Source organism: Thamnophis elegans, chromosome 16 (assembly GCF_009769535.1).
Source record: "Thamnophis elegans isolate rThaEle1 chromosome 16, rThaEle1.pri, whole genome shotgun sequence".
Lineage (NCBI taxonomy): Eukaryota > Metazoa > Chordata > Lepidosauria > Squamata > Colubridae > Thamnophis > Thamnophis elegans.
Window position 1 is genome coordinate 27200867 of NC_045556.1, and position 26606 is coordinate 27227472.

General features: G+C 47.1%; 1 protein-coding gene across 1 annotated transcript in view; it reads right to left on the reverse strand.

Moving 5' to 3' along the window:
* NOTCH1 (notch receptor 1) overlaps positions 1-14607 on the reverse strand; it is a 115774-nt gene extending 101167 nt beyond the window's left edge. Inside the window, exons 1-2 of the mRNA XM_032232766.1 lie at positions 14326-14607; positions 5126-5207 (exon numbers count right to left, since the gene is read on the reverse strand). Coding sequence (XP_032088657.1) covers positions 5126-5207; positions 14326-14419 — 176 coding nt within the window. The 5' untranslated portion in view covers positions 14420-14607. The remainder of the gene's footprint in view (positions 1-5125; positions 5208-14325) is intronic.
* Positions 14608-26606: the final 11999 nt, after the last annotated feature.

Sequence of the window (26606 nt, forward strand, 5' to 3'; positions counted from 1 at the left end):
AGCAGCCCTGCCAAAGTTTAATTAGTAGCTCTCCTTGTACGGAGACGAGATCCCGGAGAAACCTTTTCATCTGATCTGGGAACAGAGACGGAGCTCTCCAGGGAGGGGGCCAACTTTTGCAAAGCTGCAGTTTTGCATTCGTCACCGCAAAAACCACACTTGGCAGAAGGCTGGAAGCCACCCGCAGCGATTGGGGGGGGGGGTGGACTGGTGGCCTGAACCAACATTTCCCACCCTTAGTGTTAATTTTAATTCTATCATATCAAATAGAACACGCAGGCGCTCGGCTGGGTGAGCTCAAAAGCCTGAGCGGGGCCAGAAATCTCTGCGAGAATGACGCCATGCGGCCAGAATTATGGGATGTGGGTCAGATCCAGGCTTGGCTGTGGCTCTCTTCTCCCCACTGCTGAGCAACCAGCACTGAGACAGAAGAAGTTCTTTTCATCTTTCTAGGGTGGAAGTGACAGACGTAACCAAATGTAGGGAAATGAGCTTCCAAAAGAACATGCCAACTTTTACCCGTTGTCCCTGAGGATTTGGCATCAACTGAAGCCATTTGCTTCACATTTCACCTTTCATCCAGAGACGAGGAAAGAGGAGATGTGGAGCATCATATCTTGACCTCCTGTTTTATCCCAACAACCTTGTAAGGTAGGTTGGGGGAGAGGGAGAAGGAGAGGCTGGTGACCCCAAGCAAAGTCAACGGGTGGAAGTCAGGTGCAATTAAAAAACGGGTGATTTACTGAATAATTGCAACAAATAAGGTGGTGACATTGGGCGCCTCTCACTCTGTGGCTCAGTTGAACGGAAGTTCTGGTCCCAGGTATAAGCAGAAGACTGAGGGTGGAGCTGAACCCCCTTCTCTGCACTTTAGCCCAACCTTGGAACCCAACGCCAGGCTGTCTCCCCCTCCCTCCCTCCCTCGCGTGTCCCCTGCATGAAATTAGTTTTATAAACTTTTTGAGCTGACAGTGTTCTGAAGACAAAAGGAGGAGAAGGAAGTAGAGGAGGAGGAGGAGGAAGAAGAAGGAAAAGGAGGATGAGAGGGAGGATGAGAAGGAGAAGGAGAGGAGGAGGAGGAAGGAAGGAAAAGAAGGAGAAGTAAGGAGGAGGAGAAGGAGAAAGATGAGAAGGAGAAGGAAAAGAAGAAGGAGAAGAAGAGGAGGAGGAGGAGAGATGGAACTGAGCTTCATTTTTTAAAAATACAGCATTTAGCCAAGTGAAGCGTTTGCACAACAAACATTTGCTCATTTTAAGCCTGGTTCACGCATTATATTCCACCCGATTTCCTCTGATCCAGATTTACAAGCTTGACATGACACCTTAAGCTCCGGTTCCTCAGGTTTTGGCAAGATGCTGGCTTGGGGGAGGAGGGGGGATCCTGGGATTTGAAGTCCAGACATCTCCAAGTTGCCAAGGTGGAGGAGAATCCCTTCCTAAGTCAACACCAAGCGGGGGGGGGGGGGATTTACTCTCCTGGGGAGCTCAGTCCTCGTGCAAGGTGTTCCAACAGCCCATCATCCAGTACAAGGGAGGCCTCCGGGCTGTAACTCCACCCTTACTCAGCACACGTGGAGGGCGCCACCGGTAGAGACGGCCGATGCCAACATCACTGGCAAGGGAGCAAACAAAAACTTACGACTTATGCAAGGAAGTTCCCCCTCTCGACGGTCCCTCCGTGGAAAGGGGGGACGCAGTGGCAGTTGAGGCAGCAGCAGCAAACACCCCCCCCCACAAATCCCTTGGCAGAGAACACCCACATCTGTCCAGGCCCCATTCAATCCCATCTGTCCGCCCCATGGAAATCGGGGAGACAAACGAGTCTTTGAGGCAGAAGAAAAATGACCAGAAGATTGGGGAGACAGGCGGGGGGGGGAATAAATGGGGGTGGGTGGGGTAAGAATGAATCAGGCATTCTGGGAAGCCACCCGAGATTAGTCACAAAGCATCCGTCTTCCCGTCTCAACAATAGCTGCTGAATTTTGACCGAATCCCAGCTGTCATTCTTTGAATGGGGAGGGGGGGGAGCCAAGGTTTTAGAGTAGAGAGTCCAGGGTAGGTTTGCTTCTGGGAGCAAAAAAAATCCAATCACCCATTTTTATAGGAGTGCGTGGTGTCTGTTTATGCATATGTGTGTGTGTGTGTGTGTGTGTGTGTGTGTGTATGTTGTGGCATGCATTCATCAGCATTCATCATCACCAAGGAGCCGAGCTTTTGTTCTGTTAAATTGCTCTCATGCTGATTAATTTGCTGAAGGGGTCTCCAGCCCTCTCCTGAGCAAACTAGCAAAGCACAGAAATGGGGGGGGGGAATAAAAGAAAGGGGGCCTGCCTCCCCCCACCCCCCTTCACCTCCTCCCCACACCATTGGGATCAGAAAAGCCACTGTCTCACCACAAGCCAGCTTTCTCATGGGAGAAACCTCAATGCTCAAGAACTGATTTCCTTCACTTCTAGCCCACCTTTTCCTTAGACCCTTCAGAGACCCCTCACATCCTGGACATAAATTGCTTCAACTCCTACCCTCCAAATGAGGCTATACGGCACTGCACACCAGAAGAACCAGACAGAAGGACAGTTTTCCCCCCCAAATACCATCACTCTGCTAAACAAATAATTCCCTCAACACTGTCAAACTATTCACTAAGACTGTATTGCTATTATTCTTCTCATCCTTCCTAGTCCCTATCTCTTCCCACTTATGGCTATAACCATGTTGCTTCCATCTTTACAATTTGTATTGTTTTATTTGTTTCCTATTACCATTTGATTGCTTATTAGTAATCTACGATTATCACTAAGTGTTGTATCTTATGTTTCTTGATGAATGTATTTTATTTTTCTTTATGTACACTAAAAGCAAATGCTCCTATCACACTTGGCCAATAAAGAATTATATTCTATTCTATCCTATCCTACCCTACTCTATTCCATTCCATTATTCTACCCCATTCTATATTCTATTCTACCCCATCCCATCCCATTCTATTCTTAGGAGCACAAAAGGATTTGTGAAAATTCACTGTAGCCACAAAACAACTCGCTTCGGGATGAGACTTACTAATATCAAAGAAATGGTGGAACAGAATCATTAAAGAGAAGATGCAAAAGGAGGGACAGAATCTAAATGTGAACAACAACATTAAAATATTTTCTTCTCTAGTTTGAAGAATTAAACTGAATTGTTAAACCGTCCCTCAGCAAGTTGGCTGCGGCAAGTTGTCCCATTCTGGCACAACATACTACAAACGTTCCCCCTCCCATTTCCCCCCTGTAACAATCAACCTGTGAGATAGGCAGGTAAGTCACACAATGGTTTTTCCATGGTTGACAACAGCTTCAAACCAGGCTTTTCCTGGTCTCAGTTCACCACCTAGCCATAATGCCCACCGATTCTTGGTTCAGTTCCATTTAATTCCCATGTAGTTCACTTATACTGACAATTCTACTTCCCAAACATACTTACCTAGATTGAAACTACTGTAGGTAGACCACTTTCATATTTCCTTTAACAGCAAAGTCAAAAAGACAACATTGCAAGCTGACTTTTTCATCCATCCATTTGGACAGCGTTGGTTTTTAACCTGAGGGCGGTTGACACCCATTATGGAGTCAGCTAGGAAAGCAACCACTTGCAAAACAACAACAACAACAACAACAACAACAACAACAACCACCCAGGGCACCAAATTCTGCATCATATTCTATGATGTTCCTTGAAGGCATCATGATTTAGAGATAGGATTGGATTGGAACAGCCTTCCCTGGCCTGGAGCTCTCCAGCTGTGGTGTAAGAGCCCCCATATTCGTTAGCCTGAGGAGGTGCAATCCTGTGATGTCTGAAAGGAACAAATCCAGGAGCCACCAGATTAGCAGAAGCCATTCCAGTTCATGGGGCTCATGTTCCAGTGGACTCGTCAACAAGTGATCTAATCAACAGCAGAACTTCACAACCTTCCGTGTCCTTTTTGGGTCAAGCAGCATTTGCTAGAAGGAGCATAAAAGACCTTGTCCAGGCATTGCTAGATATTGCAAGCTCTCAGTTGCCTTAAGAGGAACTGCATCTCCCTCATAAAATGGAGGAAAAACCCAACACTCAACATATCACAGCCCTACAGAGTGGCTCCGTGTTCTTTCAAACACCCCCTTCCATCCAGCCTTCGGCTTCCAAACCTTCTCCAGTCTCCCCACAGACAGAAAGCAGGGGTGGAGATGGGTCACGTATTCTGTTAGGCGAGTCTAACAGAATAACAGAATTGGAAGGGACCTTGGAGGTCTTCTAGTCCAACCCCCTGCTCAAGCTAGAGTCCCTATACCATTCCAGACAAGTAGCTTGCTCATCCCCATGTGCCTGGACAAGGTCTCTGGTGGCTCTTCTTCAAAGCTTCCAGTGATGGAGCATCCACAACTTCTGGTGGCATCCCCTTCCACTGGTTCACTGTCAGGAAGTTTCTCCTTAAGTCCAGGTTGCTTCTCTCATTGCTTAATTTCCATCCGTTGTTTCTTGTCCTGCCTTCTGGTGCTTTGGAAAATAAGTTGATCCCCTCTTCTTTGTGGCAGCCCCTCAAATACTGGAAGATTGCTCTCATGTCCCCCCTGGTCCTTCTTTTCTCTCGACTAGCCAAACCCTCTTCCAGAAACCATTTTTCACATGTCTTAATCTCCAGCCCTCTAACTCACATTTGTTGCTCTTCTCTGCACTCTTTCCTGAGTCTCTACATCTAACATCTTGTTCAGAAGAAGAAAAGATATCAAAACGTTTGCCAACTCCTTGAAAAACATCCCAGCTTTTTTCTCTGACTCTTAAAGTGGGCTTCCTTCAATCCTTACACACTACCTGGCATCTTCGTTCTCGCTAGGGTTTGGCAAAAACAAACCCCACAGTGCATTTTCAAATGCAGAACAAAGCAGATCCACACCAAGAAAGAACATCGTCCTTCAGTCGAGACAAAAATTCAAAAGGCTGTGTTGCTTTCTTTGAGAAGAAAACCCCCAAACTTCTTAAGAACGCCCAAGTTTTGTCCCAAGCTTGAAACACTCAAAAAATAAAGACCCATCTCAGGGATGAAATCTTTTGCATGCTTTAACTCCCCATGCTTATAAAAAGAAAACAAGCCAGTACTCACTGACATGCCCCTGTTCCGTTTGGATAGGTTTCACACTTTCCACCATTCAAGCAGGATTCGGAAGGCTGGGTACATCGCAAACCTGCAAGGAGAGAAGAGACATATTTTCATGGCACTGGTGAAGCTCAACCACAGGATGGAAGATGTCAAGGGAGGGCCAGAGACCATCTAAGATCTTTAACAGATTAACAGAGTTGGAAGGGACCTTGTAAGTCATCTAGTCCAGCTCACCCAAAAAGGAGTCTGCACCATTTCTGACACAGGGCAGTCCAGTCTCTTCTTTTTTTTTTTTTTTTTTTTAAATATATTTTATTCATTTTCACATTCCATTTTACAATCACTTATATACAGGGTATTTGCTGTAAGAAAAAAAAAGAAAGATAAAAAATAAAATAAAATAAAAATAAAAAAGAAAACACAACTCATCATTCACAACCCCACCTGACACTTCCATCCTCCATACACCCCATCTACCCCCTCCAACTTTCCTTTCCTCCCTCTAACACTCCCCTCCTACTTCCCTTTCCCCTCAAACCTTCCTTCTCCCCTTACTCCCAACACGCACATTCCCCTTACTCCTTCCTTACTCCTCCCTCTTCTTTCCCTCTACCTCCCTCCTTGGTGTATGCCTTTATTCAAGTGTTGTTTAATCTGATAAAAAGTAAAATAAACCAAGGAAAAAAAATATAAAGAGTCCAGTCTCTTCTTGAAAGCCTCCAGTGATGAAGCTCCTACAACTTCTGAAGGCAACTTCTGTTCCACAGATGAATTGCTCTCACTCTCAGGAAATTCCTCCTTATTTGGAGATTGAATTTCTCCTATCCTAATAGTATAGGTAGCTGTCCAGTCTTTTCTTAAAACTCTCCAGTGATGGAGCAACCACAGCAATGACAAGCTGTTCCACTAGTTAATTGTCCTGCCTGTCTGGAAGTTTCTCCTTATTTCTAGGTTGAATCCCTCCTTGATTAGCTTCTATCCATTGTTTCTTGTCCTGCCTTCTGATGCTTTGGGAAATAGCTTGACCCCTTCCTCTCTGTGGCATCCCCTCCAGTATTGGAAGATGCTATTATGTCCCACCTGGATCATTTTCTTCCCTATACTAGCCATGCCCAGTTCCTGCAACCATTCATCGCCTGTTTAAGCCGCCAGTCCCTTCATCATCCTGGTTGCTCTTCTCTGCAGTTTTTCTAGAGTCTCAACATCTTTTTCATTAGTGTGGTGACCAAAACTGGATGGAGTTTTCTAGGTGTGGTCTTACTAAGGCTTTATACTGGTAGTAGTCCCTCACTTGATCTTGATTGTATCCCTCTGTTAATGCAATTTAGGATTGTGTTGCCTTTTTGGGCTGCCACCACATGGCTGGCTCCTATTTAGCTAGTTGTCCACTAAGACGCCAAGCTTCCTCAGTCAGAGGGCTATTAAGCCTGGTTTCACCCAGTCTATCTGTGTCTTTTTGGTTTTTCTTGCCTTAAGTGTAAGACTTTACTTTTCTCCACATTAAATTTCATTTTGTTAGATAGGACCCCAGATAGGATCTAGTGCAGCCTTGCCCCACTTCATGTGCTCCCCGTGGGGATCCGTACCCTCACCACCCTTCAGACCTTCCGCTCAGCCCTCAAGAACTGGCTATCCTGCCAGGCCTGGGGGTAGAGATTGATCTGCCCCCACCCGAATGTTGGATGAAAGTTGTTTACTTTTTAATTATATGTAATGTTATATGTTATTGTCTGTATCCCCTTCCCTATGAGTTGTTAGCCGCCCTGAGTCCCCTCAGGGAAAAGGGCGGCCTATAAATAAACCTATTCAATTCAATTCAATGTGCTCCCAGATGCCAGGCTTCCCCTCCCCACACAGAGAATGGTGAGTTTATGGTCAATGCTCTGAGAACGCATCCGGTTGGGAAAATTTAAATGACAGAGTTGGGATGTTAGTCATCTTTATATATGCAGGATTTCAGTGCTTTTGTAAAACAGCAAAGTTTCGTGGTTTTAATTTTTTTTATTTAATGGACCCGATTTCATTTCAAACACACTCCATTATATGCAAAGCAATGCAAACAATCCATGTAGCAGTTGATGCAAATAACTTAAATTTCAAGTCAATGAACATTTGGAAAATAGAAGATTTGTTATACAGATTCAAGTGACCTTCAAAATTGCAATATTTCTTCTTCCCTCGACTGACAAGCATCTAAAAGCTCTACACCCATTTTACAGGCAGGGAATTAAAAGATAAATCAGATGAAGTTTCCAGAACATGAATCATAATGTAGCTTCTTAACTATGGCCTTTTCAGGTGATTTCCAAATAATGAAGAGTCATAATTGGAACCAGATCTCTGCTTTTGCAGTTTATAAAATCATCAAATCTGCATTTATGTATTTGTATCCGACCTTTATTGTTTTTTAAAAATAAGCCAAGGGAGTGAACATATCCAACACACCTTCCCCCTCTGATGTTCTCCATAACAGCCCTGTGAGGTGGGTTGGGCTGAGAGAGAGGGACTGGACTCCCAGCCACCCACCTGTCTTTCATGCCTAAATTGGGACTAGAATTCACCGTCTCCTGGTGATTGGCCCAAAGTCACCCAGCTAGCTTTCAGGTCTAACACAATGCTAGAACTCACTGTCTCCTGGTGATTGGCCCAAAATCCCTCTGCTGCATTTTGTGCCTAAGGCAGGACTAGAACTCACAGTTCCTCCACTTCTAACCCTTAAAACCATTACATCAAACTGGTTCTTTGTCCTACAAGAATGGCTTGCTGTACATCCAGGAAAGCATCTTAAAAGTTTGAGTTTCCTCAGCTTCATAAACAATGGTGTAAATGACCATCCGTGGTTTGCCACTGCCCTTCCCAGCATGAGATTCCTCCCCTCCCCAGTTCTAAGTGGCCTTGGCTCTACCCCCGGTTTAGCTATTCAGAGATTAACCAAGTTGGTTTGTGGGGGAGAGGGAGGCCCACAGAAACCCACCCAGGAAATTCCAGCTTAGCAGTTCTCATAAATATACGTAGCTCTTCTGAAAGTTTTCTCTCGGAACAAAGCAGATGAAAAGGGGAAACCGCTTCATGGGGTAGGCTGGCATTATGGGATGGCAACTGGGAGTCCGTCAGGGGGTCGCCAACCATCGCTATAAATTCCAGCATCTCTTTGTCAGAAATCCTTTGAGATTGGAAAGAGAGCGTTGGGTGTCTTCCATCACTAAAGATGACAATCTTAGCCAAACTGAACAGATGCCAAGTTCCAAGCTTCTTCCTCGGTTCTGGGAAACTCGGTTTCAGCTTAAAACCACCGTAAGATGTGTGGACTTTAATTCCCAGAATGGCTGGCTGGGGAATTCTGGGAGTTGAAGTCCAAACACCTTAAAGCCGCCGAGCTTGGAAAACACGGCTCTACGGACCTGCCAGTTTGAGTCAAAGGAGACTTTCTTTCTACAGGAATAACTAAGCATAATTCAGCATGCAGGCAAGGGAATTCTGGGAGTTGAAGCCCAAACATCTTAAAGTGGCCGTGTTTGAAAATCATAATTTACCACAGTTTGCACCAGTGGTGGCTTGCACATTTCGTTACCACCAGTTCACCAGGCACGCCTGCACCTTCTGTGCATGTGCCCGGCCACAAAAACATGCCTAAACAGGGCAGCATAGAGCCGTGGCTTGTGGGCAGGCCCACTCGTGATTTCTACTATCAGTTCGGTGGAATCCCACCTCTGATTTGCCTAAGTTCCCCAAACACCAAAACTGGGGCAAAACTAGGAATTCTACTACTACAGGGTGTTGTGAGGACTTCATGGAGCAAACTAACAGGGGCTAGGCTCAATTTTCCCCTGTTGGTTTGGCACTGTATGTTCCATCAACAGGAAAAAATGTATTTTGTTAACCCCGAAAAGTTTTTCTTGAGCTGCCTGAATCAACTCAAACTTTGTTTGGCTATGAGAGGTCTCAGAGACATTTTTTTTTTCTGAATAGCCATTGACAGGAAGAGCAGATTAGTTTTTTTATCCTACGGTAAAGGTCATTTATTTTTTTAAAAGGGAAATTTTCTTTTTAATAAAACACCAAGAAGGATGCCAATCACAGAGTGGGCTCTAAATAGGACCCCATCCGCACAGCATGGTTTAGATATCTCTAGTTTACACCGTTAATTGGTTTGGCACATATTAACAGAGGATTATAGGTTTACCAACTATTAACAGCTTTGCACATTATGTTTAGCCACAATCGAGCTGCACGTTAAGTACAGGAAGAGTTGCTAGCCCTCTAAAGCCATCCAATGAAATTAAGATTTATTATTTGTCAAAGTGCAATAAAGGAAACCAATGTGATGCAACAACAACAAAAAGAAAAAAAACACCACACCATAAACTGCTAAAGCACAGGCCTGCCTGTCTGGGTTAGGCATTAAATGCACACTTGCTCCATTGCCTGCAATGAGGAAGGATTGCTCCTCCTCCCAGGTGACCTTGGCACGGAAATGTTCGTGAACTGGAAGGAAGAAGCTGGTTACTTTCAGGTCCTCTCAAGAAATAAGGAAGTGTCTTTGTCTTGGGGGCATCTGAACAAGTCGACTTTGGTGCCACTTTGGTGAGCCGCCAAATATAGACTGAACAACCTTAAGTAACCGAATAAAAGAGTTGGAAAGGACCTTGGAGTCCAACCCCCTGCTCAAGCAGGAAACCCCATACCATTCCAGACAAATGATTGCCCAGTCTCTTTTCTAAAGCCTCCAGTGATGGAGCATCCACAACTTCTGGTGGCAACCTGTTCCATTGGTTCATTGTCCTCACTGTTAGGAAGCTTCTCCTTAATTCCAGGTTGCTTCTCTCCTTGATTAGTTTCCATCCATTGTTTCTTGCCCTGCCTTCAGGTGCTTTGGAAAATATTACAGAATATTACAGATTAACAGAGTTGGGAGGGACCTTATAGGTCATCTAGTCCAACCTCCTGCCCAAGCAGGAGACCCTACACCATTTCTGACAAATGGCAGTCCAATCTCTTCTTGAAAGCCTCCAGTGAGGAAGCTTCCACAAATAGGTTGACCTTCTTCTCAAATATTGGATCACTGTGATCATGTTGCCCCAAATCTTTCTTTTCACTTGACCAGATGTATCCAATTCCTGCAACCGTTCATCATGTTTTAGTCTCCAGGCCTTTAGTCATTTTTGCTGCTCTTCTCTGCATTCTTTCCAAAGTCTCAAAAAAGTCTCAAAACTACCCCAAAGCTGTCACAAAGGAAAATAAATCAACTTGGAGCTGAAGTCCAGCAGAATACAAAATTATGTTTACCAAAATTTTAAAAACACCCTTTTAATCTAGTACAATAATCCTGTCATAGGCCAATCAGCTTAAAAGAGCACAAAATGAGCCATTATGACTGCAGGGGGGAGGGGGGAAATTGGAGCAAAGCCAAGCCCCCAAAAGAATTCCTATATATTAAGTTAAGCCACGGTTTGCTAAAGAAGCCATTATGGCTGGCTCACCACATCAAACTCCGCAATCCATGAAGCCAAGGGGGTCGACCAGGCCAGCCCCACTGGAGACCCACTGGTCCCAGGGCAGAGGAGGGAAGGGGTCTGCAGGGAGGGAGGGGTTAAAAAAGACATGATGGTCCCCATCACCATGCAATCAAAGCCCCTGCCCTTTTTTTTAGCATTCACAAGTATCTCACGGTATGTGTGTGTCTTTGTGTCCCCCTGGCCTGCACCAGAAAAAAAGGGCTGGGGTAACCGCCAACAAGGGAGAAGCGAGTCAAACTATCAGGGGGTCTCTTTGCTCCCATCAGAAGGGGAGAAAGCAGCTGGGTTGCAAGCAAGTTCTGGTCCTGGGGCTTGTAAAATCTGGGCATTCCTGCGCCCTCAAACGAGAGCAAACGTCCTAACACCTGTGGCTCTGTTAAGGCGCTCACAGATGAGGCTTTGGGGGATCTCCCGCGAAAGGCTGTCATTCACAGCAGTGAAAATGCCCCTTTTCTTTCTGGGCGGTTGGGGGGGACACACGCACCAGCTTCCTGGAGCAACGCCCTCCCCCCCCCCAGTCTGGCTCATCGGCGGCTACTCGGCGTTTTCTGCAAATGGGGCTCAGCTCGGCGCGTGGGAAAAAGCAACAGCTGTGGCGCTCGCAGCCCCTGCCCAGACAAAGAGGGGACTGGAGCCCCCACCCACCCACCCAGCGTCCCTCGGGAGCCGCCTGCTGCCGGCCGGAGCGGACTGAGCTGGCACGGGGGTGTCTGTGGGTGGGTGGGGGGAAGCCACAAGCCAGCCAACCCGCATGCGAGACACCCACGCATGCAGCTTTTGAGCGAAAGGAAAAAAAGGCAGCTTGCTTAAAGTCCTTCTCAACTTACAAGAGTTCATTTAGTGACCGTCCAAAGTTACAACGGCACTGAAAAAAAGCAACTGAGGACCGTTTCTCAGTTACGATCACTGCAGCATCCCCACATGATCACATGATCAAAATTCAGGCGCTTAGGGATTCATATTTATGACCATGATCCCCTTTTGCGACCAGCGAAGTCCATGAAGGAAGCCAGTTCCACTTAACCATCGAGTGATTAACTTATCGACTGCAGTGATTCACTTAACAACAGCAGCAAAAGAGGTCGTAAAACTCCCTTAACAACAGAAGTTCAATTGTGGTCGTAACTCGAGCACTCTCTGTACAGAAGTGCAAAGCTAGAATTGCCCTTTGTGAAAGCAAAATAAAAAATAATAAAAACCAGCGAAAGCGAAAGCAGACGCTGCCCCAGGAAGCCCAAACCAACTTCCCCTTCACTTCCCGAAAAAGGCAGCGGTGGAAAGAGTGCGGGGGCACCCCGTCTGACTTTGGGGGAGCCCGAGTGGAGCCCCTGGGGCAGAAGATGCCCCCTTTCCTTAAGAAAACTCCAGTTTCCATGCCCCACTTCCAGTTCTTCCCTTCAGCTGGTCCAGGAAGGAGCCCTTTTCCCTCTCACTCCAATACAGACCTCAAAAGAAGAGCAAAGAGGTGTTTCCTCCCCCTTCTTCCAAAGAGGCCAGAGGGGGGCTCTGGGGCAGACCCACCGCACCGCTTTCTGGCCACCCTGAATCACGCCAGAGGGAGAGGAAAGGCAGCCCAAGGAACAGGCCCAACAAAAAGGCAAATGATAGGGGTGGGTGGGAGCACTTTAGAGGGACAGGGTTGGCACCAGAGTCCCACCCTGCAGCCCCCCCCCCAAAAGACCAGAGTCCAACCATCTCCAGAAGCCTGTGGCAGGAGACCTCTTCAGAGAGGTGCCAGGTTTTGGCCTTCCTCGCCAGCATTGGTCAATTCTGAACAGCCTGCCAGGACTCCTGGTTTAAGTTGGGGTCTCATCTCTATCACTCAGTGACCGCGATGCCCCTTGACAACACCAACCTTTGTCCGAATGTCCATCAAGAGCTGAGCTCACACCAGCCCAATGCCTGGTTTTTTTCAACCCTGTCCTTGAATGGCTGGTGAAGAGGACAAGCCCATGGATTTGCCATACGTGAAATAAATCTGGCCCAAGATGAAGGATTCCCCACCACCACCAGATGGGTGTGAAACCCCCAGGCGACCCACCCCAAGACCTGAACGTGGGTCGCCCACCTCCTCCGGTGCTGCAAATAGCTACCCCTCCAGGCCTTTCTTCTGCCTGGCTTCCTTCCAAAGCCTTGGCCAGCATCTGAGGCAGCCTGGAGCCTTCCTGAGTTATGCCGGACTACAACCCCCATCACCAAGCCAGGAGGATGGCAGCTACGGAAGGCTTAGGGGAGCATGGGGGGGGGGGGGGCTGGATGGTTTGGGCTGAGCCCACCGACTCAAAAACCCCAAATCGAAGCTTCCAAACCTCACCTGTGTGTGGACATATCACGCACAACCTGTGTATCCCCAAATTAAGGGGGAGCACCACGTGGCTCCCCAAGACAACTTTTGATCAACTTCGAGTTCAATTCAATGCATGTTGGGGAGGGGGAGAGGGCCCATCAGCCACAGCAGCTTCCCCGTTCCGAGAATCCAAGCCAAGTTCAGCAGAAGGCCAGAGGAGAAGGAAAGGTGTGTGTGTTGTGTGTGTCTGTCTGTCTGTCAATGGCTTCCCCCTCCCCCTCTTTTCCTTCCCCCTCCCTCCTTGGCCTTTCCAAAGCCCACAGGTTGGTCTTTGAAGTCTTCTTGCTTTCTTTCCACCTGCGTGGCTGCTTTTCCCCAAAATCTCACACTTCAGCCCCCAAAGTCATCAGTTAAAAGAATTAAAGAAAAAAAACCAGAAAAAGGAAGAGAGGAGGGGAGGGGGGTTGTACAAGGGAGGCCAGAACAGGAAATCTGACGCAGAGTCACAAAAGTGGTTGAGAAAGAAACACACACACACACGAACACGCACACACACAGGCTGCGCCTTCAGTTTCCTCAGTTGGTCTTTGCACACACACACAAAGTTCTCCCCACAAAGGGGGCCAGAAGGAGCGGCCAGGAGACCCCCCTGTCCCGGCTTCTCGGGGCGCCCCCGGCAGACCTTTCCCCTTCCCCTGCCAGGGTCCCTCGGCCCAGCCCCGCCGCCTCCGCCCCGATCGCCTCCCCAGCCGCTCCTGCCCGGAGCCCTTCAACGACGGGGCGCTCATGGGACTGGGGAGGGGTCGGTTTACCACCCCCGGGGACTCCCGCTCCCATGGTTCCCGGCCAGGCGGAGTCCGGCGGGAGGGAAGGCACTTTTCCCAAAGTTCAAGCGGGCAGCCCGCTCCAGGAGCCGCTGGGAGAGAAGCCGGCGAGCCGGTCGGGGCGGTTTTGCCTTTTCTTTTGAAAAAGGGGAAAAGGGCGAAGTTGCGCGGAGAGAAGACGAAGGAGAAGGAGGATAGGAAGAAAGGCGGAAAGCAGCGGCGGCCGCCCCGAAGCGCTTCTTTCCCTTCCCTTCCCCCGGCGGGGTGAGCGGCGGGTCAGCGGAGAGAGTTTTGCCCCAGCTCCCGACCTTCCTCCGCAGAAACCCGACGGCGAGGACTCCCCTTCCCATCCTCCGCAGCCGCCGGGGAGGATGGGACATGGAGCCGGGGCAGGGCGAGCCGTGGAGACCCCCGGGGGGAAGGAGGGCGCGCTTCCCCACCGCAAGAACCTCCGGGCGATGCGGTTGAAACCCCGGCGGATCCCAGCAAGGTAGACTGCGCCCGTCCAGGGAGGCTTCCCCCCCCCCCCCCCCATAAGACCCTGCCGTTCTCTCCCCGCCCCAGAAGCCGCCCTACCTGCAGCGGAGGCGGGCAAGACGGCCAGCAGCAGCAGCCGCAGAAGCGGCAACCCCGGGAAGCGGCGGCGGCTCCGTCCCCGCAGGGGTTGCATCCCGCCGCCTGACTCCGCGGCGCTCCGGCCGGGGGCTTCCCGAGGACCGGCGTCGGCTCCGGCCGGGATGGGATCCCTCCTTGGCGGGGGTGGGGGACTGCGCCGAGACGCCGCGCCTGCAAGGCTCTTTTGCGGGGGAATCGGCTCCGCTGCGCCGCCGCCGCCGCTGCAGAAAAGGGGAACTTCTCGGCTGGCCGGGAAGTTTGCAAAGAGGGCGGGAGGGCGCGCGCGAGGCAGGCTGGCTGCCGGGGCGGAGGGACGGGGGCGCGGCTTGCCTGGCATCCGAAGGCGGGGGCGGGGCCTGCAGGGCCAGGGGCTCCTCCCCGGAGAGCCCCCCTCCCGCCCCCTCCGCGGGAACGTCCCGCCACTGGAAGCTAATACTAACTTTATTATTTATTATTTATTATTATTTTGTAATTATTATCTATTATTTATTATTGATTAGTATCTATTATTTATTATTTTGTATTTATTATCTATTATTTATTATTTTGTATTATGTACTTCGCATTTATTATCTATTACCTATTATTTATTATTTTGTATTTATTATTTATTATTTTGTATTATGTACTTCACATTTATTATCTATTACCTATTATTTATTATTGTTTTGTATTTATTATTTGTTATTATCTATTATTTACTACTTATTATTTATTTTCTATTATTGATTATTGATTATCTATTCTCTATTCCTTATTATTTTGTATTTAATATCTATTCTGTATTCCTTATTTTGTATTTATTATTTATTATCTATTATTTATTATTTTGTATTATGTACTTCGCATTTATTATGTTACCTATTATTTATTATCTATTATTTACTATTTATTATTTTGTAGTGGCTAAAATGGTGAGCTTGTCAATCAGAAAGGTCAGTAGTTTGAATCCCTAGCACCACATAACGGAGGGAGCTCCCATGACTTGTCCCAGCTTCTGCCAACCTAGCAGTTCGAAAGCATGTAAAAATGCAAGTAGAAAAATAGGAACCACCTTTGGTGGGAAGGGAACAGCATTCCATGCACCTTCAGTCATGCCGGCCACATGACCACGGAGATGTCTTGGGACAGCTTTGAGGTCTTCTAGTCCAGTGGTCCCCAACCTTTTTATCGCCGCGGACCAGTCAGCCTGTGATAATTTTACCGTGGCCCACTGAGCGCGCGCAGGGGTGGGGGGGCGTTGTTCGCGACGACACATTGATTGTTTATATATCAGATTGTAAATATATGCCAAATAGATTGCAATCGCTTTCTGGACTTCCTCTAAATTTGCAGGTAAATGCTGCAATAGATATATAGCTCCCATCAGATTGATGATCACCCAAAAATGTTATTCATTGAATTCACTGTGAATCCTTTCTTAGTAAGTGCATTCAAGCCAGCCTACTACTAGCTGGTAGCCTCTCTGTCCATTCACCAAATTATCTGGGACAAGGGTGTCAGAGTGACATCGAAAATGTCAAGGTAATAGCCATGACTATGAAATTAAAAGCCTATTTATTCTTTTATTTGCATCACATAAAAACCAAGATGGTTCCCATCTTGAATTTTTCTAAATACATCCTACATACAACCATGATGCAGGAGTTTTCATTCAGCAAGAAAAAGGAACCGGTGACTTGAGCCAAGTCAACATCTGGAAATCTTATCCCAGTCATATCCAACCTAGCTTATTTTTTTGAGATCACCTCAAGGCGAGCTGGAGCGGGACGCGCTGGGCCACAAGTTGGAGAGCTTGGAGAGGCTGAGCGCGCAACTTGGAGAGCTGCGTCTCCGCCGCCTGGAGCCCGAGCTGGCCCGGCGGCAGCAGCAGCTGGAGGGGCTGTGGGCCGACTGCGCCGCTCTGGAGGCGCTGCTGGAGCAGCTCCTGGCCGAGCACGAAGGGCTGCAGGAAGCGCGCAAGCAGCGGCCGGCCGCGCTGCTGTCTGCCCCGCGCGTCCTCCGGGCCGGGCGCTCCGAGAAGCGGCAGCTGGCCTCCGACTACGTGCTGGTGCTGAGCTGGAGCTGCGCGCAGAACCTGGAGCGATACGAAGCCGAGTTGCGGGCGCTGCAGGAGCTGGAAGGGGGCCGCCTGGGCCAACAGGACCTGCGCAAGCTGCGCGCGCAGAACCAGGAGAGCCGCCGGCGCCTCGAGGAGCTGTGGCGCCGCTGCCGGGAGCTTTGCACACTGGGCGAGCGGCTGGAAGAGGAGCGGCTGGCGCAGCAGGAGAGCCACGGCGCCCAGCTGCAGTGATCATGGCCCCCGGCCGCTGCGCGGCCCGGTGCCAGGTACTCCGCGGCCCGGCACCGGTCCGCGGACCGGGGGTTGGGGACCACTGTTCTAGTCCAGCCCCCTGCTCAAGCAGGAGACTGTTTCATTTCAGATGAATGGTTGTCCTGTTTCTTCTTAAAAGACTCCAGTGATGGAGGACCCACAACTTCTGGTGACAAGCTGTTCCACTGGTTAATTGTCCTCACTGTTTAAGTTTCTCCTTAATATAATAATAATCATGATAGAGCTGGAAGGGACTTTGGAGGTGTTCTAGTCCAACCCCCTCAAGCAGGAGACCCTGTACCAGTTCAGACAAATGACTGTCCAGTCTTTTTTTTAAATCTTCCAGTGATGGAGCATCACAACTTCTGGTGGCAAGCAGTTCCACTGGTTAATTGTCCTGACTGTCAGGAAGTCTCCTTAATTCTCTCATTGATTAGTTTCCATCCATTGTTTCTTGTCTTGCCTTCTGGTGATTTGGAAAATAAATTGACTCTTTGTGGCAACCTCTCAAATATTGGAATCAATATTTGTATCATGTCCCCCCTAGTCCTTCTTTTCTCTAGACTGGCCAAACCCAATTCCTGCAATTGTTCTTCATATGTTTTTGTCTCCAGGCCTTTAATCATCTTAGTTGCTCTTCTCTGCACTCAAAAGTCTCAAAACCTATACAGGAGTGTTGCCTAGGGAAGAGAGTGGAGGCTGCACAAGGCCTGCGGTCACACACACCCCTTAATTAGGTCTCCCGATTGGAAGGAAGGAAGCTAATATCTCATAAGGCACTAAATTCTCTTGCTTATTTACAGAGTTGGAAGGGACCTTGTTGGTCATCTAGTCCAACCCTCCCCCGCCCATTTCTGACAGAGGGCACTCCAGTCTCTTCTTGAAAGCCTCCAGGGATGAAGCTCCCACAACTTCTGTTCCATTGGTTGATTGTTCTCACTGTCAGAAACTTCCTCCTTATTTCCAGGTTGAATCTCTCCTTGGTCAGTTTCCATCCATTGTTCCTTCTCTGGCCTTTGGGTGCTTTGAAAACTAGCTTGACCCCCCTCCTCTCTGTGGCAGCCCCTCAAATACTAGAAGACGGCTCTCATGTCTTCCCTAGTCCTTCTCTTCACTAGACCAGCCATGTCCAGTTCCTGCAACCGTTGATCATATGTTTGAGCCTCCAGTCCCTTCATCATCCTGGTTGTTTTTCTCTGCACTTTTTTTAGGGTCTCAACCTCTTTTTTAATAGTGTGGTGACCAAAACTGTGAGTTCTAGTCCTGCCTTAGGCATTAAAGCCAGGCTGGTGACTTTGGGCCAATCCCCAGCAGACTCTGAGTTCTAGTCCTCCTGTAGGCGTGTCAGCTGCTAGGCGACTCTGGAACAGTCACTTATTCTCAGCATAACCCACTCCACAGGATGGTTGGGGGGAAATTGCAGGAAGAAGGCATATTAATCTTAATAGTTAATAAAGGCTAGATAAAAATCTACTATATGAAATGAAATGAAAAGGATAGGATAGATATTTGAATATAGAATAGAATAGAAATGGAGTGGAATGGAATGGAATAGAAATAGAGTGGAATAGAATAGAATAGAATAGAAATGGAGTGGAATAGAATAGAAATAGAGTGGAATAGAATAGAAATGGAGTGGAATAGAATAGAATACAATAGAATAGAACGGAATGGAATAGAATAGAAATGGAATGGAATAGAATAGAAATGGAATGGAATAGAATAGAAATAGAGTGGAATAGAATAGAATAAAGTAGAATAGAATAGAATTAGAGTGGAGTGGAATGGAATAGAATAGAAATGGAGTGGAATAGAATAGAATAGAAATGGAATGGAATAGAATAGAAATGGAGTGGAATAGAATAGAATAGAAATGGAGTGGAATAGAATAGAATAGAATAGAATTAGAGTGGAGTGGAATGTAATAGAATAGAAATGGAGTGGAATGGAATAGAATAGAAATGGAGTGGAATAGAATAGAATAAAATAGAAGTGGAATGGAATAGAAATAGAGTGGAGTGGAATAGAATAGAAATGGAATGGCATAGAATAGAATAGAATTAGAGTGGAGTGGACTGGAATAGAATAGAATAGAATAGAAACAGAATGGAATAGAATTAGAGTGTAGTGGAATGGAATGGAATAGAATAGAATAGAAATAGAGTGGAATGAAATTGAATAGAATAGTTGGAAGGGGCCCTGGAGGTCTTCTAGTCCAGCCCCCTGCTCAAGCAGGAGAACCTATACTATTTCAGACAAGACAAAATAAACGTATCACCCTCACACTGGGGCCACTGGGGTTCATACCTGCGTTAAGCCATCTTCTGCTTTAAGAAGGTTTGGCTGGAAGTGTGTCACCCTTGCCTGCTCTGATCTGCAAACTCAGCCATGGTGGTTTCACAAACCTTCTGTGGTTGAATCCATCCACGGCCAGAGCTGGGAATGGAAACTGAGGTTGGCTTTGCCCTCTCTCCTCTTCCTTGCCCTCCATTCTGGGTCTGTAGATCAAGTTGGGCACCTCCTCTCAAGTTGTTCTTGTGGTTTCTGGCTCAATGGACGCAGTTGGTTGTGTGTGATCTGTAGCCTTTGGCTAAGACCAACCGGGGTTTGTTGTAAGGAAATAAAGGCAGGAAATAACCATGGCTGTGTGGCAGAGGTGGTTGCTGCCGATTCGGTCCGGTTCAGCTGAACTGGTAGTGGAATTCAGGCCTGGGTTGCACTGCTGGGCCACTGCCGTTTTGGATTTCAGTGATTGCGCGGGCTCAGTTCACTGTAAATTGTTCTGCGCATGCACACAGAACAATTTACATTGAAGAGTGCGCACGTATTGCACATGCATTGCGAACTGGTAGTAAAACCAGCAACAACCCACCCCTGCCTGTGTGCAATGGATGAAATCAAGGAACCTAACTTGGGGACGTGAATAACATTATCTGAACATCACATGAAGACCCTAAGCAATGGACACCCCTCCCCCACTTCTCGCAGTCTGATAACTGCACACAACGCCAAGCTCAGGTGGGGGGGGCAGGGGGGGTTCCTGCCAGTTCTAACCTCTTCTCTAGAAGAGGTTCCACAAATCTACAGTGCAGTTTAGAACCGGTTCCAGCTCCCCCACCCCCCACCCGTCCGCACATCATCAAGATGAAGAGCGAGAGGAGGAATTCTGGGAGTTGAAGTCCACAAGTCTTAAATAGCAATAGCAGTAGACTTATATACCGCTTCATAGGGCTTTCAGCCCTCTCTAAGCGGTTTACAGAGAGTCAGCATATTGCCCCCAACAATCCGGGTCCTCATTTTACCCACCTCGGAAGGATGGAAGGCTGAGTCAACCCTGAGCCGGTGAGATTTGAACCGCTGAACTGCTGATCTAGCAGTAGCCTGCAGTGCTGCATTTAACCACTGCGCCACCTCGGTTGTCAAGTTTGAACACCTCTGGGTTTTTTTTTCCTAAAGGGTTAGGGGGTGCAAGGGTCTTGTAACTTGACAGCTTTAAGACTTGCGTGCTTCAAATGCCAGAGTTTCTGAGCCAACATTTTAGTTGCTAAGCAAGAGCGTTGTTAAGTGAGTTTCACCACATTTTACAAGTTGGCCATGCTCACCCAGTCACATGGCTGACAAGCCACTTCCACCCGGTCACATGGCCGGCAAGCCACTCCCACAAAGCAGACCACACCTACAGAAGAGGTTCTAAATTTTTTTTCAAACCCACCACTGATGGGGGGTGAATGTGGGAGGACCTCCTGCTAACCCCGTCCAAACAGACGCATTCACAGCAGGAGTCAAAACCGAAGCTCCACCCTTGTGTAGGTGTTCTGTTGTGCATCACACAACCACACATACAAAGCAACGACAGCTTGACTTTTTTGAATGCTTCCAAGCGCCAGTTACAACTTGCAGCTTCCCCCATCTTTTAAGCTGGCTCTGAAATGGCCAGAGGTCTGTACAGGTAGTCCTTGACTTACTACAATGGGACCCAACATTTCTGTTGCTAAGTGAGACATCTGTCAGGTGAGTGTTTGCCCCATTTTACGACCTTTCTTGCCTCTGTCATTAAGTGAATCACTGCAATTGGTAAGTTAGTAACCTGGTTCTTAAGTGAAGTTGGCTTCCCCGTTGACTTGGCTTGTCAGAAGGTTGCAAAATGGATCACGTGACCTCGGGATGCTGCAAACCGTCATATAACTATGATTCAGTTAGGCCTCTGAATTTTGATCACGTGATCATGGGGATGATGCAGAGGTCGTAACTGTGAAAAACAGTCATAAGTGACTTTTTTCAGTCCTGTTGTAACTTGGAAGGTCACTAAACGGACTGTTGTAAGTCAGGGACTACCTATACTCTTGTAGCTGGACGTTTTGTTGAATTGTGAGGTGCAATTTATCCCAGTGGCTAAAAGGCATCGCTTGTCCCTCCAGGGTGGTAAGGAGGGAGATATCTAACCTAACCAGCCCTCCTTTGGTCTAGCGAATTTCCTGAATAAACCAGAGTTTGTTGGGTTCCCTTCACGCAGTACGTGGGGCCGCCTTGGCTACATTCTGACTTGGCATGTTGTACTGGCCATGATTTGTTCACGAAGCATTTAGGGTGTGCTTTGGAGGGGCCTGTGCAGCGATCAGCAGCTGGCACGGAAGGCCAGGCCTGGCAGAGAGCTGCAGACTTATTTGGTAAGCTGTGGTTTCTTCCATGGTGTTTTGTAGAATTGGGGAGGCTCAAGCTATGTGCGGCAGCTGCCAAAAAAGCCAACACAGTTCTAGGCTGCATCAACAGAGGGATAGAAGAATCAAGATCACTTGAAGGGTTAATACCACTTTATAAGGCCTTGGTAATAATGCCACACTTGGAATACAGCGTCCAGTTTTGGTCACTGTAAAAAGGATGTGGAGACTCTAGAAAGAGTGCAGAGAAGAGTAATAAAGGATTAGGGGACTGGAGGCTAAAACATATGAAAAACGGGTTGCAGGAACTGGGATGTCTAGTTTAATGAAAAGAAGGACAAGGGGAGACATGATAGTAGTCTTCCAATATCTCAGGGGCTGCCGCAAAGAAGAGGGAGTCAAGCTATTCTCCAAAGCACCTGAGGGCAGGACAAGAAGCAATGGGTGGAAACTAATCAAGGAGAGAAGCAACCCAGAACTAAGGAGAAATTTCCTCACTGGAAAATTACTCAGTGGAGCAACTTGCCTCCAGAAGTTGTGGATGCTCCAACACGGGAGGTTTTTAAGAAGATGTTGGATAACCATTTGTCTGAAGTGGTGGAGGGTTTTCTCCCTGAGCACGGGGTTGGACTAGAAGACCTCCAAGGTCCCCTCCAACCCTGTTATTCTATTTTATTCTAAGCTGCATCTTGACTATCTTGGTCCAGAATTGTTGAGTGGGTGGGCAGAGGCCTGGGGTAAGTCAAGACATTTTGCCCGCTAATTTACAATGGGGAGAGGGGCATCCAGAGGTGGTATTCAGCTGGTTCAGCCTGATTCAGGTGAACCAGTAATGAGGTCTGTGTCATCCTATTTAGTCACATTTTTTAGGCTGGGCGCATGCATGGAAGTGTGTGAGCTAAGCGAGAGTGGTGCACGGGGCGAACCAGTGGTAAAAATAAGTGAAACCCACCGCTGGTGGTATCCTTTCTTTTTGAGAAAACAAAGCCAAATTCAAGCTTTAGACTTCATTATCCAACCTCAAAATCATATCAAGATTTTACAATGGCAGCTTCCTGGGGGCTGCAGAAGTCATAAATGCAGGAAGGATTAAGGTAGAAGGGAGAATGGTGGAGAAATTGTGCTTTAGGAGGGGACCTGCAGAGAGATGCAAGATGTCTTGGTGATTTTAAAAAAACCCACAAAAAAACAGGAAACTGGCTGAATTCCTTTTTTGAAACACAAGTAATTAATTTATCCTTCTAATTTATCAAAAGGCATATTTGAGTAAAATCATGGGATTTCGGACACAGAAGGTCCTTTCTCCTTCCACGGAAAATGCTTTAAAAGATGAATGAGGAGAAGTGTTTTCATAAAACAAAACCTCTCAAATGATTTTTTGGATCCTTGGACCGGCCCTTAAAAACAAAAAAACAAAAAAGAATAATTTAAGGAGATACTTTGGGTTTAAAATAGCAGGACTGAAGGCATTTAAAAAAATAAATAACAGTTAAGCCTGACTTAATGGGAATCTTGGCAGATCTCCATTGCATTCGTTGTTCTTTTAAATTTTTTCCTTTGCCCAGACAAATTTAAACATGTCTGAAGTTTGGGAGACTCCCCCCACCCCCAAGTTCAAATAAAACGGATAAGAAACACCACCGTGGGATCTGTTTTTTGTTCCTGCAAGCTAAGAAATATTATCTTCGCGAAGGAAAACCAAATGCAAATATAAACAGGTAACACACATCTGTAAATTATTTTTGTGTCCCGGGGGCGTGGAAAAAAAAAGTAAGTGAAACCAGCATTGCTTATATATTTTGCCTTGACAGCTCCGGGAACCAAAAAAAAAAAATATTGCCAAAATGTGCAGGCAAAGAGAGAGAGCCCCAGCGTGGGAAAGTTGGTTTAGTGAGAAATTTGCCCCGGGATATTTAAATAAAACCAGCCGCTTTTGTTACTGACAAATGCGGGTTCTTTGACACCACTTGTCCAAACGGCACATGGAAAGGGTTCTTTTTCTTTTTTTTGCATCCCTTTCATCTCTGTTATCGCCACAATATTTTGGTTTCTCCAAAGTGGACTTTGTGGGTGCATTGAAAAAAGAGAGATGAGAGCTGCAGCCACTGTCAGACTCTGATGTCTTTTTATTATTTTCCCTTGCAAGAGTTGTTCCGATGGTGCTTTGCTTGCTGCCGTTGACTCAAACCAAATCAGGGGAAGCTTCAAATGGGGCAGGCATTTTTCTCTGGCCCACTTGGTTGTGGTTGTGGAGAACCTCATGGGAGCCTTCTGCATACCTGCAAGGGGACACGCACACACACACATGCACACACATACAGAGCCCAACCTGTCTCTTCGTGAGTTTTCAAAAAGGTATAAAATCACATTATTTTCTAATCTAAAGAGCAAATAAGATGATCAAAGGCCTAGAGACTAAAACATATGAAAAAAGACTGCAGGATTTGGGTTTGGCCAGTCTAGAGAAAAGAAGAATTAAGGGTGAGATGATAGCAGTATTCCAATATTTGAGAGGCTGCCGTAAAGAAGAGGAGGTCAATTTATTTTCCAAAGCACCAGAAGGCAGAACAAGAAACAATGGATGGAAACTAATCAAAGAGAGAAGCCACCTGGAATTAAGGGGAAACTTCCCAACAGTGAGGACAATTAACCAGTGGAACAGCTTGCCACCAAAATCGTGCGTGCTTCATCCCTGGAGGTTTTTAAGAAGGGACTGGACAGCCATTTGTCTGAGATTGTATAGGTTCTCCTCCAAGGTCCCTTCCAGCTCTATTCTATATAAGTCTTGCTATTGCTATCTATCAGTATGTCCGTCCATCCATCCATCCATCCATCCATCCATCCATCCATCCATCCATCCATCCATCTATCTATCTATCTATCTATCTATCTATCTATCTATCTATCTATCTGTGAGCCATGGTGGCGTAGTGGTTAGAATGCAGCCTTGCAGACTAACTCTGCATTCTACTGCCAGGAGTTCAGTTCTGCCCCGCTCAAAGTTGACTCAGCCTTCTGTCCTTCCGAGGTGAGTCAAATGAGGACCCAGATCATTGGGGGCAAGAGGCTGACTCTGTAAACTGCTTAGAGAGGGCTGGAAAGGACTGTGAAGTGGTATATAAGTCTAAGGGCTACGGCTAACCCAATTTATAATCAGGTCCTTCTGTGAGCTGCACAGCACTTTCAACAGTTTAGGCTTTTAAGTGCCCACAGTCCCCAGGATTTCTGCCCTGATCACAGAATGGGTGAGCACATTCGTTGTGACTTCTAAAACAAACGTGAGGCTTTCATGCACTCTTGGGCAAGCACAGGAATGGGGAACTTCTGCAGGAATCAAAGGCTCTCTGATCCTGTCCCACATTAGCTGTTTTGGCTAACTGGCTCTGTTTGTCTAAGCCACCCAGCGCATCTTGGCACGGCTCGTGGGATGGATGGACTGTGATGACTGGCTTCACACAAGCAACAAGCCCCCCCCCCTCCTTGTGCTTTTTTAAAAAAAAAGTATTTTAAACACACAAACACATCAACAAAACAAATACATAACTTAAAACAACAAAGGAAGTAAATCTTCCATCGTTCAGCAGTTCCATATCAGTGTATCTTTACACTTAGTATTTCCTCTCCTATACATTCCAATTTTACATTCGTGGTCCCCTTGTTTCTTACTCCTTTTCAGGCTCTATTCCTTAATTATTTATACTTAGCCATTTATATCGGACTATCATTTTGCCTATATTGTATCATATATACTTTTCTGTTGTTAATATATCTTGTCTTTCCTATCCCCTATCCTATCGCTATATCCTAATTCTTCTACTATGTCTTAGTTTTACATTTCCCTATTTCTTGCTTCTGTCATCTAACCCTTTGTACCATTTTCCCCAAACTAAGTGGCAGTCTGATTCCTCCTTTCCTTCATCTCCGCGCATTCTAAGATCTTCCTTATCACCTCGTCTTCCTTTGGTACTGTGTTATTCTTCCACTTTTGTGTGTGTGTTAGCCTAGCCCCCCACAACAGAAGAAGAAGCCAGGATGGCTGGGTGGGTCACATAACAGAATGAGGGTTTAATCGCCCCACTCCGGTGTGAAGCCGTCCAATTTTCAGGCAGGCAAGGCAGCATCTGGGCCCGAGGGGTTTTGCAGGGCAGGATGGGGCTTGGTGATAACCGTGTGGGGCTGAATTCTGGCACTGAAAGGAGGCACCCAGAGTCCTGGAGCTGCCGCAGCCCTTCCATTGGTGGAGGGAGAGGTTCGGGATGTGATTGGGTGCTTTAAACAAATACACAGCAGCATCCCAAAAGACAATCATCTTGATTTGTGGCGCAGCGTGTTTGAACAAGACTTTCCAACGGTTGCCTTCGGATAAAAAAAACAACCGGCAGCTGTGACAGCTGGCTTTGCTCTGCTAGGAAATTTTCTTGGGAGGAAAAAAGATGGGCAGGGATCAACAGGGCAAAGGTGCCCATCGTCCAGGCTGGTGGGCACTGTCCTTTTCCCAGTGACTGGGTCCATGCTGAGTGCCAGCCTGATCTGCCGAATAAGCAACCCTTGGTTTGGTTAGCCACAACATTTGCTTGTCAGATAACAGTGGCTGCTTTTCTGTCGGTTTCAATGCCAAAACAAAGTAGCTTGGCTTGAAACGGGGGCAGGGGGGGAACCAGGCTTAAAAGCAGCAACTGCGAGAGGGATCTTGGAGTCTTAGTGGACAATCAGTTAAACAGGAGCTAAAAGTGTGCAGCGGCAGGCAAAAAAGCCAAGGATACAATCAAGATCAAGGGAGGTGCTGATAGCACTCTATAAAGCCTTAGGAAGGCCACACTTAAGAGTCCTGCATCCAGTTTTGGTCACCACACTATAAAAAAAAAGGTCGAGACTCTATGTGCAGAGAAGAGCAACCAGGATGATGAGGGGACTGGAAGATGAAACAGACAATGAACGCAGGAACTGGGCATGGCTGGTCTAGGAAGAGAAGGACAGGGGAGACAGGATAGAAGTCACGTCAAGTCAAGTCACGTCAAGTAAGTTTTATTGTCATTGCAACAATATACAGTACAGTACAGTACAGTACACAGTGAAACGAAACAACATTTCCCCAGAACCAAGGTGCTACATCAGACAACATAGATAAAAAAAAAGAGCAGGACACAAGACTACATATAGGTAGCTCACAAGTGTTTATGGTTCCATTTTCTTTGAGTTGAGTCTGATGGCTTCTGTATCTTTTTCCAGATGGCAGGAGAGTAAAGAGCGTGTATTGAGGGGGGGAGGGG